The sequence below is a fragment of the Ictalurus punctatus genome, chromosome 26, assembly GCF_001660625.3.
Source record: "Ictalurus punctatus breed USDA103 chromosome 26, Coco_2.0, whole genome shotgun sequence".
NCBI classification, from domain to species: Eukaryota; Metazoa; Chordata; class Actinopteri; order Siluriformes; family Ictaluridae; genus Ictalurus; species Ictalurus punctatus.
In genome coordinates this window covers 2041368-2053864 of record NC_030441.2, presented here as the reverse complement: position 1 = coordinate 2053864, position 12497 = coordinate 2041368, and the positions used below count along the sequence as shown (strand labels likewise).

At 36.0% G+C, this 12497-nt stretch overlaps 1 protein-coding gene across 1 annotated transcript; it reads left to right on the top strand.

Annotated features, from left to right (window-relative positions):
• The first annotated feature begins 1823 nt into the window (after positions 1–1823).
• Positions 1824–8546, top strand: en1b (engrailed homeobox 1b). The gene is made up of 2 exons (XM_017456982.3): positions 1824–2653; positions 6992–8546. The coding sequence occupies exons 1-2, from the start codon at positions 2146–2148 to the stop codon at positions 7309–7311; spliced, it is 828 nt and encodes a 275-aa protein (XP_017312471.1). The 5' UTR covers positions 1824–2145; the 3' UTR covers positions 7312–8546.
• Positions 8547–12497: the final 3951 nt, after the last annotated feature.

The following is a 12497-nucleotide window of genomic DNA, read 5'->3' as shown; positions in this document are numbered from 1 at the left end:
ATTTGGGCATTTGCCGCGCGCGAATTGCATTCAATAATAGCACGCGCCAGATGATGATGATGATGAAGAGGAGGAGGAGGAGGATGATGATGATGATGAAGAGGAGGAGGAGGATGATGATGATGATGATGATGGCCTTCATTTATCATCATTCCTATTTACCGTCATCACGTGCAGGGCGGGGGGTGCGGTTGGTTGGGGTGGGGGGAACACGAATTAGCCAGGAGTCGTCAATAAAGCCATTTTTTTTTTCATCTTTTTTGTGTGTTGGGGTAAACGGCGTCTCCGGTGTCTTCACGAGCTTTTTATTGAGCTCGCGGCGCGTGATAAAGCGACCTGCCACCGCCGTTATATTCGCCTTTTTTTCACGCGAACAGCGCCGAGCTGATCGGGCCGAATGGGCGCTAATTAAAACCTATAAATTATCTTGCGCGCGCGTGTGCGTGCGGCCTCCGCCTCTCAAAGATGTCGCGTGCGCGCGAGATAAGTACGGAGCCCCAGTGCACTAATTTACCCCCGCCGCGTCTCTCTCTCTCTCTCTCTCTCTCTCTCTCTCTCTCTCTCTGTGTGTGTGTGTGTGTGTGTGTGTGTGTGTGTGTGTGTGTGTGTGTGTGTGCATCCTCTATAGCTCTTAAACAGCGCGCTGATGGAGTACTAATGAGGAAAGAATGAAGTGATGGAGCTCCTCCACAATAAAGATTTCACCCGGCGGTGTTTATAGCAGAATAAACCCGCGCGCTCGCGTTATTCCTTAACAATGAGGCCCTAATTATGTTCCTTCACGCGGCCTTGTGGACGGATCATGTTTTAACGCTTTAATGTTTTAATAATAGTTCGTCTAATCTAATTGCTTGCAACCAAAAGGCATTAAAAATACACACACATAGTTCATTTTTCGGAATGACAAAAAGACACGTGAAATGAAAATGACGACATGACAAGCGCTAAAATGGATTAGGATTAGGATTAGGGTTGTTTTTTTGTTCTCTTTAGGAACTTAGAGATGTACATTTAGCGAGATAGTAAGGGCAGTAAAATAACAGTGCTCAATGGCAACGTTATAATAATAATAATAATAATAATAATAATAATAATAATAATAATAATAATAATAATAATAATAATAAGGAGAACAACACCAGCAACAACAACAAAAACAACAACAAAACTACTACTACTACGACCATTATTATTATTATTATTATTATTATTATTATTATTATTATTATACAGTTGTAAATAAATTATATAATAATCATAAATAACTATAACTATTATTTTTTAAATGTAATAAATTCTGTTGTTGTTGTTGTTATTATTATTATTATTAATAATAATAATAATAATAATAATAATAATAATAATAATATTACTGCTGCTGCTTTTGTGTGTAACAGTTTTGTAATAATTGCTATCCCTTAATATTTATTCATTTACTACTACTACTAATAGGGCCTAATAATAATAATAATAATAACAATTCCGTCTGTGCGTTTTTAAATAATCCGCTCTCTCTCTCTCTCTCTCTCTCTCTTTCTCTCTCTCTCGTCGTCACAGTGCCACCGGGAGCGCGTGTTGAAGGGTGCTGAAGGTTTCGCGCGCGCGCTGGTTGTATTAAAGCCGCCTCCACTCTTTTGTTGTTTAAAAACGTCGTAAAAGTCGATTGGACTCCCTTTCCTGTGACAGCGACGACGCTTTCATCCTATTGGCCCATTGCACGTGTGACTCGCTCACGTGCTTCCGGTCGAGGAGGAAAAAGGGAGGGGGGGCGCGAGTAAAAAAAAAAAAAAAAAAAAAAAAAAAAGATTTTTAGAAAGAGTTTACTAAGCGCGAGCTGTCATACGTGGGGGCGCGAGGCACGGGCCGCGGAGCATCACCGAGCGCCATGTGTGTGAGTGTGTTTTGATCCTTGAGACGCGTTAAGAAAAAACAAACAAACATATATATATATATATGTGTGTATGCATAGAATAAATTAATAAATAAGTGAAAAGGTGCACGAGGCATTCCGATGGTGCAGCGTCTTCACTGTGCATCTAGAGATTGAAGATAATCTGCAGGGTTTTTTTGACTCCAGGATAAATATTTTGGTGACAACAAGTGGGATTTTTTTGTTGTTGTTGTTGTTGAAACAAAAATAAATAAATGGAGGAGCGGAAGGATCCGTCCGAGCGCGAGAGCGCGTCCCCTCCGGTTCTAGCGCGCGAGGCGGCGCCGCAGGTCCACCGCACCACGAACTTCTTCATCGACAACATCTTGCGGCCCGACTTCGGCTGCAAGCGCGAGCTCCTCTCGAGCAGGGAAAACGTCAGCCCGCTGGTCGCGAGGCCGTCGTCGCGCGGGGACTCCACCGACCACCGCACTTCATCGTCGTCTTCTTCTTCATCATCATCTTCGTCCTCGTCTCCGTCGTCTTCGTCGTCTTCCTCCTCGTCGTCGTCGTCCAAGGTGCTGCTCGAGGGAAGCACGAAGTGCGGAGACGGCTCGAATCTCACGGCGGTGAACGGCGCGAGCGGCGGCGGTGGAGGTGGAGGCGCAGCAGCAGCAACAACAACAACCACAACAACCACGGCGGCGGCCAAGGACTCCTCGCAACCTCTTCTGTGGCCCGCGTGGGTCTACTGCACGCGCTACTCGGACAGACCCTCATCCGGTGAGGCTTCTTCATCCTAGTGTTGGATTTTTTTAAATTATTTTTTTGATGCACGCGGAGCTTCGGTAACAGTTTGGGAGCGCGCGCGTTTGGGGAAAAAACTGTATAGGGTCTATTTAGATTTTGTATGCACAAAAAATATTGTATGGTTATGAAATTAATCCCAGCACCAATAATAATAATAATAATAATTATAATAATAATAATAATTGATTTGCAACCAGAATCCTATTAATATTATATTAATAATGATATATATTAAAATCTTGATTAAAAAAAAAATGTTTATATTGCCATGGTGCATATATATATATATATATATATATATATATATATATATATATATATATATATATATATATATATAATAAATTATATAATATTCTTATATTTAATTTTAATCTAGGTATACCAGCTGGATATTTATCTGTAGGGGTTTCCCCTCTCTTTTGCTAATAGTATAAGTGTTGCTAATAAACACGTTTTATATTAAAGCAGGTCAAAACAAAAGTCACTCAGTTTATTATTTTATACTAAATATAATCTTAACCCGGAAGTTGTGTGTAACGCAATGGCATATATACATATATAAATATTTATACATATATATGTAAAATTCTAATAATAATAGGAATAAGGATTAGAAATGTAGCTTTTGCTGTGACGATATCGAGTGTTGAATGTTCACTAATTAAGTCAATGATCGTCTCATTAGAGTCTCGTGCACAAATTCAGCCCTTGCATACCTGCAAGCTCGTGTATAATTAGCATGATACAAGAAGCGCGCGCGTGAAGAGTTTACAACACGGGAAAATGCGCGAGGTTGAGTTTATTTCTGAATGACGACAGACGACGTCAAATGACAAAGCCGTCAGAAACTTTAACTTTACTCAATCAAGCACGTGCACATCGCAGAAGTCTGAATCAGGCCTCTGGGTGGAAACTAGCAGGCTGTTATTTACCCACGAGTTTATATGTTATATACTAGTGTATATGCACATGGGGTATTGTCAGGAAAACTAAGTGCAGTGTGCAAAGAGTGTGTGTGTGTGAACACACACACACACACACACACACACACAGACTAGCACGTTACATGAAGACTAACATTATTAATACGCAAGAGACTCACAGGTTTATAGCTGAAAATAATAACAAAAATAATAAAGACCACATTTCGGAATAATACAGTGTTCTTCTATTGTCGGTCAGGACAGGAAGCGATTTTTTAGGGGAAATAAAGGAAATGACTTCTGTTTTTTTTTTTTTTTTTTTTTTTGTTCCTGCAGTGCAATCTTAAAGCTCGGGTGTGTGTGCTGAACCGAGAACTGTGGATTGAGGCCTACCATGTAGCATGCATCTGAGAAGGAAAAATAAAGAATGAAAAGTAGTAGTAGTAATACTACTACTACTACTACTACTACTACTACTACTACTACTAATAATAATAATAATAATAATAAAGTCGGCTGTATGTATTTCTTGGTGGGATTTACTTTAAAATGAGTTCCAAAGAGTGTGAGAGAAATACTAATTGATTATTGATTCATTTTAAGTGCAGCATTATTGTCGTGATGATGATGATTATTATTTTATTTTTTCTTTAAAAAAAAGAATAAACACAGAGATTGCTGAGATTTAGCCTACAGTGTGTACAATGTGTAATCGACATTAAGGTCAGATTTCACTCAAATTCCCAAATCGCTAGTTCTAGAAGTGTTCCCACAGCACCACTACACTGCAGTCTAGTTCTTTATGACTGTAACTCTTTGATTCGAGTCTCAAACGCCAACCTCACGCTTTATAATTCCGTTGAACGTGATTTTCCAAACAATAAATTATTTTTTGGATTTGTGAAAAAAAAAAAAAAAAGGATTTGCCTTTGTATAGTATTGTAGAGTAAGTCAGTAGCCTGTTAGCATTAGCTAATATAGACTAATATCGCGGTGATAGTGAAATCATGTGATGTTTATGCTGTGCTTTATTATTCCTGTCTCACTTTAAAAAATAAAAATAATTCAGTATATATATATATATATATATATATATATATATATATATATATATATATATATATATATATATATATGGTTAGCTAAGTGGAATATTTGCAGCTTTCTTAGTAACGCACGTGCAAACAACAACAACAATACTCTGCATTATTAGGCTTAAATTATTTCCGGGATGAATAAAACCCCCACAGTGATAGTATTGTGTGCATAACACTCACACCTGAGATATAATGGTACTAAGAGTACTTGTCTCTGGAGTAGTAGTGAGTATCTTTTACCTGGAGCCTTTAATTAGCGGAGGTTCAATAATGTATCTTAAATTACGCTTCAAGGTGAAAGATATAGCCTATGCTAATGTAAAAAAAAAAGGAGAAAAGTACGAGTTTGGTACCTTGATTTCTTAGAGCGTATTAAAGGTACTTTTTATGCATTAAGAAAACAGGATTATTGCCGTTGTTGCATATTTGAGGTTTTTTCGCCTTTTTCATAAAAACATGATTACTCACGCGCACTCGGAGAGAAAGGTACCAAAATGTCCTTTTTCTCATCGCTGGAGTGGTACCAGCATCTTTTGTACTGTTTAGTATGTGAAATTTTTACCTTTAAAAATAATATACGGAACACCTTTGAAGCTTAATCTATAGCTAAGTTTAAAAGCGAGATAAAGGGACCCCGCTTGAACCTTCCCAGGTGAAAGGTACACACTAAAGGTACTGAAGATGTCCGCTTGATGTCACCTTTTAGCGGACATTTAAAAAAAAAAAGAAAGAAAAGTTTTTCATCTATCTATATACTTCACACGCGCTTGATGCGACATGCAATAAAAATATATATTTAAACAAACAAACAAAACAACAATGATAGATTATTACAACATGAGCAATCATGGGCATATTTGATTATGTATAGCCTAATTTACCTTTCAAAATAATTTAAGGTACTTCTGGGAGCACATAAAGCGAAAAGCTCGAGGGTTCATTTAATCTGCATAGCATGCTGTAGCATTCGGAGTATCGCACGTGCCAAAAACAAAATAAAAAAATAAAAATTATATATATATATATATATATGTATGTGTGTGTATATATATATATATATATATATATATATATATATATATATATATATATATATATATATATATATATATATATGTGTGTGTGTGTGTGTGTGTGTGTGTGTGTGTGTATATATATATATATATATATATATATATATATATATATATATATATATATATATATAGTGTAATCCAGGTTGTGCATGCAAAATGTTTGGGATGTTGGATGTGTGCGTGTGTGTTTGGTTTTTATAATCAATCACCCACAATGCTTAAAGCAGGGAATAAAATTAGGACTGGTGCATAATGCACACTGTAGCCCGTGACTCACACTCACACACTCTGAGAAAGAAAGGTACTTTGACTTGTCACTGGGGTTAGAGCTTTTAGTGTGTACCTCTAGTAGGCAGATTTTACCTTTAAAAATAATTTAAGGAGCACTGATGTAACTTTAAAGCATCTTCAAAAACATTGAGTATCGCACGTGCACCCCCAGAATAGTATAAGTCAGGTTGTAATGAAATCACCCGTGATGCACAAAGCTCTCTAAACGTACTAAGGGTACTTTTCCTTGTCGCTGAAGGACTATGTAGCTTTATTGTGTGTATTTTACCTTTAAAAATGATTCAAGGAGAACTGAAGGCCATATTTAAAGCGTATCGCTCGAAAGAATTGCACGCGCCATGCAAAAAAAAAAACCAACAACTCCAAAAAACATCCAAAATAAATAGTAAAAAAAATAAATTAATAAAAATACAATAGTCGAGACTGTGCATGCAAAATATTTGAGATGCTGTTGATTAAATAAATAAATAAATAAATAAATAAACAATCAGCCATGATGCTCAAACATAATCGGTGCATTAGTTTTTTGCTCATGCTCAGAGATATAAAGGTACTAAAGGTACTTTTCCTTTTATGTTCTTTTAGTGTGAATCTTTTACCTTGCGAAATAACTTAAGGACCACGAGAGATCATTTGCATGCATGCCACGTGCCAGAATAAATAAATCATTAAATAAATAAATAAATAAAATAAAGAATACAAATAGCCTATGGGATAGACAGTGCATGCAAAATGTTTGAGATCTTGGATGTATTTCGTTAAATCACTCATGATGCTCAAAAGTTGGTTCATAGTTACAGTAAGCAAACAAACAAACAAATAATGGGACTGTTATGCGTGATGATGGAGATATAGGGACTACTGTTTACGATATTTACGTGCTGTCTTTGTTTCCCTTTTCCACCGTTGTTCTTGGACCAGGACCGAGGACCCGGAAGCTGAAGAAGAAGAAGAGCGACAAGGAGGACAAGCGGCCGCGCACCGCCTTCACGGCAGAGCAGCTGCAGCGGCTCAAGGCGGAGTTCCAGGCGAGTCGCTACATCACGGAGCAGCGGCGGCAGTCCCTCGCGCAGGAGCTCAACCTCAACGAGTCTCAGATCAAAATCTGGTTCCAGAACAAGAGAGCCAAGATCAAGAAGGCGACGGGCTACAAGAACGGACTGGCTCTGCAGCTCATGGCGCAGGGACTCTATAACCACTCCACCACCACCATCCAGGAGGACAAGGAGGACAGCGAGTAGCAACGTGCACGAGCCAGCTGAGGATGGGGATTAATCGTGTTTTAACAACAACAACAACAACAACAACAACAAACCCATTCATAATTTTCTTCTTCTCCGTGAATTTTATACAAAAAATAAAATAAAAAAATTAATAAAACGATTGGCGCAATTATTGGGGTCCAAGCACCAAATATGCTGGATACCACTTATTATTATTATTATTATTATTATTATTATTATTATTATTATTATTATTATTATTTGGAGAAGAAGATCATTATCACTGATCTCCTCCTCCTCATCTCCTCATCCCCTCATTTCATCACTCAATGATATAGAAAAAAGACGCTGAGGACGCTGTTTTTTTTTTTTTATTTTATTTTATTTTTTTTTAAAGGAGATTCATATAAAACGCGGAATTTCATGGACGCTTCACCCAGAGCGACCCTCTTACATGAAGAAGAGGACAATAATTCCTTTTAATTTAATTCTGTACAAATATATGGACTCTATAAAGATTTCTATAAATATAAATATAAATATATATAATAGCCAAAATTGTAAGATGTATATATTTAAAATTCAGGTAAGGGTTGAGACGTGTGTTCCTCCTTACTTGCTGGCAATTTTTTTTCTTTCTTTCTTTTTTTCTTTTCTTTTTTCTTTTCTTTTTTTTTTAAACTGTTCCCCTTCCTGTGTCATACTTTTTAGATCTTTTTTTTTTTTTTGGTGATTGCACTGTCCTGCATAATAATTATTATTATTTTTATTTTTTTTAAAAAAAGAAAACCTCGCACAGATTCTACACAAGGACGTAAACTGAACCGATGCTTCAAACCAAAGATTTTCACCTGTTTAGGCATTATGTTGTCTGAAATAAAAAAAAAAAAGAAGAAGACAAAAGTTAGAATCAAAGTGTGATCAAATTTGGTAAACAAATGCGTGCTTTATTTCATGCAAGATATTTATATTTATATTCATTCATTTGTTTTTCTTTCTTCAGTGTGGTCAAGGTCCTAACATTAATATTAATTAATTGTAAGTTTTAAATCTATCTATCTATCTATCTATCTATCTATCTATCTATCTATCTATCTATCTATCTATCTATCTAATTGAAAAAACCTGCTGAAGTTCAACATTACATCATTGTATCTATCGACCAATCATATATGACAATGACAACATTGACATTTAGCAGTCATGGTGTCATTTCACGTATCACAGATTTATTGCTTTCTAATTTTTCTCCACAAAAATCCACTCTAATTCCATTCCAATTAATTCACTCTAAAATGATTTCCCTTTTATTTACCCCCCCCCCCCCTCCCCCCTTCCCCCTTTGTTGTCCAGTCCTGTCAGATTCATGATTTTTCTGGCTTAAAAAGTTAAAGGCTAGGCTATTTACGGATTTTGTTTTCTTTTTATAATAATAATAATAATAATAATAATAATAATAATAATAATAATAATAATAAATAGCTCACCGATAATGTCGCGCGCAATCACAGCGAGACACAGACTAGGAAACCCCAAAGGTCAAAGTTCAAAGTGTGCCGTCAAAACAGACTCCCGTGGGCCTTCAGTTTCTAAAAAAAAATATCATCACAACCTCGAGCCTCGAGGGACTGCGGAGGAAATCTGCTGAAAGTCAAAAGAGCTTTAAAACGCGTGTACACGAGATTATCCGAATCACCCTGTTCAACAAAAGAGCTGGGGGGGGGGGGGGGGGTGTAGACTTTATTTATACTTATACTGTACAGTTATTACGCTTTGTAAAGTTAATTAACTGTTATAAAAAGGCGCACGTGAGTAGAGTGAAATTAATTAAATGCGCAATTAAGAATCAAGAATTATTCGGCTTTTGTTTCAATTTCAGTTGAGTGTTAGGCTAATAGTACTGATGTGTTTTACTCTCTCTCTCTCTCTCTCTCTCTCTCTCTCTCTCTCTCTCTCCAGACAAATGAATGTCGGGAAGAATTTAAAAAAAAATATATATATATTTATTTATTTTATTTGTTCTGTGTGTCGCCCCACATATATAATTTGACATAAAGCGACTTTACATATAGAGTTATTTTACACGTCCAATCATGTATTTATTTATTTATTTATTTTAAATCTAAAAATCTAACATATATATCCTTAATGCGATATGATTTCATTTATTCATTTCATTCTGTAATGATTTGTCTATCTGAATTTTGTTAATCTGGACACGGCCTAACAATGCCTCCTAACATTTAGTGCATTTAATTCGGGTTTATGGTGTGTGTGCGTGTGTGTGTGTGTGTGTGTGTGTGTGTGTGTGTGTGTGTGTGTGTGTGTGTGTGTGTGTTAATACAAAATCACTTAAAATAATACAAAAATAATACTTATAATAATTACATAAAATACGGACGAATCCCAGCGCGGTTTAGTTCGTTAAGCCTTTAACACGCCATAGATCATCAGTTCCTCATGTTGCCTGACCACACTGGCTGACTTTGAGGATTTCTCCAGTAAGCTACCTCATAAATCGCGCGGATAAGCCAGACATTAATAAACTTTGGTTACAGATTTTAAAAAAAATAATAACAGCCCATATCACATACAGTTACTGCAATCATATTTCCTATGCATGTTCTGATCTGATGCTCATCATGTTGCTCAACACTCTGATGCCCAGAGCCTTCCATCTTAAAGGAACGTTATGATATGGCCTGTCAGAAGTCAGAAGAATCATTTCCACACCTTAGTCATTTTTAAAAATTGATTAAAAAGAAGAAGAAGAAGAAGCACAAGCTCAGAATCAGGAGTGGATTCGAGCTATTTGGTTTTTCATAGATTTTCTAATAAGCTTTAATGCATTATAATTAACTCGCATTGACGTTAATCTAGTCAGTGAGGAGGAGGACGATGACGTCAGCATGGATCGATGCACACACACACACACACACACACTCACACAGAGAGTACCCACCTTCTAATAACATTTACAATTCACAAACAAATTAGCTTCTCATTTTTTTTTAAAACGGCATCTTGCTACCAAACTAAACCCCTTAAGTTCAGGTCTTATTTGTGAAATTGTTCATTTGTGCCCCAAATTCCTCCTTTTCTTTTTTGAAAGCATTTTTTTAAATAACCGGAAAACCCCGCAAATTCAATATACGCCTCCGGTTTGTATTTATTTATTTATATATTTATTTATTTAAACAATTACACACTGTTTCCATTTTATTTTTGCTGTTAAAGAATGAAACCGCTTCATTGTACATATTTATTACAGATCATTTATTTCCTGGTGCTTTAAACTAGGCTACAACTGAATAATAAATAAATAAATAAATAAATAAATAAATAAATAACCAAGAAAATAAAATTGAAAAAAATTGCAGGATAGAAATCGCTTGTACAGCCGAATATCTATCTATCTATCTATCTATCTATCTATCTATCTGTCTGTCTGTCTGTCTGTCTGTCTATCTATCTGTCTGTCTGTCTGTCTGTCTGTTATAAACGGATGCACCAGAAAAGGCGTTTTTGTAAACGTTTTAAATATTTTTTTTTTTACAATCTAAAAAATGTTAAAATAAATTTTGTTATTCAGTATATAAAAATGACAAATCAGTTACACATCATATACATCAGCTATCAGTTTCAACTTTATTTATTTATTTATTTATTTATTTAACCATTTAATTACAACATGGCATAAAATAAAACCCCCAAACCTCCATAAATCTTATTATTGATCTTTTATAATTATTTCAAATTAAGGTGGTATAAGATATGCAGTATTAGCATGAATACCTTCATTGTGGTCTTTTGCCATTAAAAAAAGAAGAAGAAATGATTTAACCACAAATACAAACATAAACAAACAAAGAACTAACTGAATGAATGAATGAATAAACAAACAAACAAACAAAGCATTTAAATCACCTCTAAAGCTTCTATGTCGTGGTTCTCTGAGGTGTTTATCCTTGATTTTCTTTCTTTCTGTTTTTCCCTTTCCCTTAATCATTAATGCGAAAGAGAAACACATATCAACAATTAATAAATATTTTTTTTCCTCTTTGAGTTTTGCAAATAAAATAAATAAATAAATACATTTTGATAAATAAATAAACAAATAAAAACAAATAAATAACAATGCGCGCTCTATGCATCCTACCCTAAAGCTACAAGACAATATTTCTTTAATATATATGCAAATGCGAATGCAAATAATGATAATAATAATAATAATAATAATAATAATAATAATAATAATAATACCAGCAGGAGACAATATGGAAGTGTGTGTCTTTGATCTGTGATAATTCTGCACTGTAGGTTTTGGACACAGGTATATATAGAGGAGAAAGCAATGGAGAAATGTGTGTGTGTGTGTGTGTGTGTGTGTGTGTGTGTGTGTGTGTGTGTGTGTGTGTTGAGGATGGGGCTCTGTTTTCATTTCCCATGTGGTGCACTTGAGAGGGCACACCAGGAGTCTCAGACAGCGAGAAGCTCCTCCTGATCCAGGACAAAATTTCACAGCTTTGTGCTTTTGACCTCCTCCATGTGTGTGTGAGCCAAAGTGATCATGGCTCGGCGATCAAAACGAAAAGGGAGCTAACGGAAGAGATCAGCCAGCCTGAATGCGTGTGTGTGTGTGTGTGTGTGTAGTGGGTGGGTGGGGGGGGACAACTAAAGGATGCAAGTACAGCTAAGTCTCAGACAACACAACACAACACACACACACACACACACACACACACACACACACACACACACACACACACACACACACACACACACACACACATTCTTTAGATCTATCTCTTGGAACTGCCCTCATGGCTTCACTGCCGTTTCATCCACTTCTCTCTGGGACGGTTGAAAGTTTAAAACAACAATTTCTATTCATTCAGATTTTGCAGCCTCGCCTCCTGATTTTCTCCGAACATCAACAACATGGCAAATTTTTATTCAAGAAAGCAGAGAGAGAGAGAGAGAGAGAGAGAGAGAGAGAGAGAGAGAGAGAGAGGTGAGGGAACAACTCTTAACATTAAACCGACAACGTTAAACGTAACTATAAATGGATAAAAAGTACAAACCGACGCTCTTTAACATGCATTATAGGAAAATAATCAACAACATACTGCTTAACGGGTTTCATTTACAAGCAACTAACTTGCTTCACAGGACATTCCACGACGTTAAACGTAACTATAAAC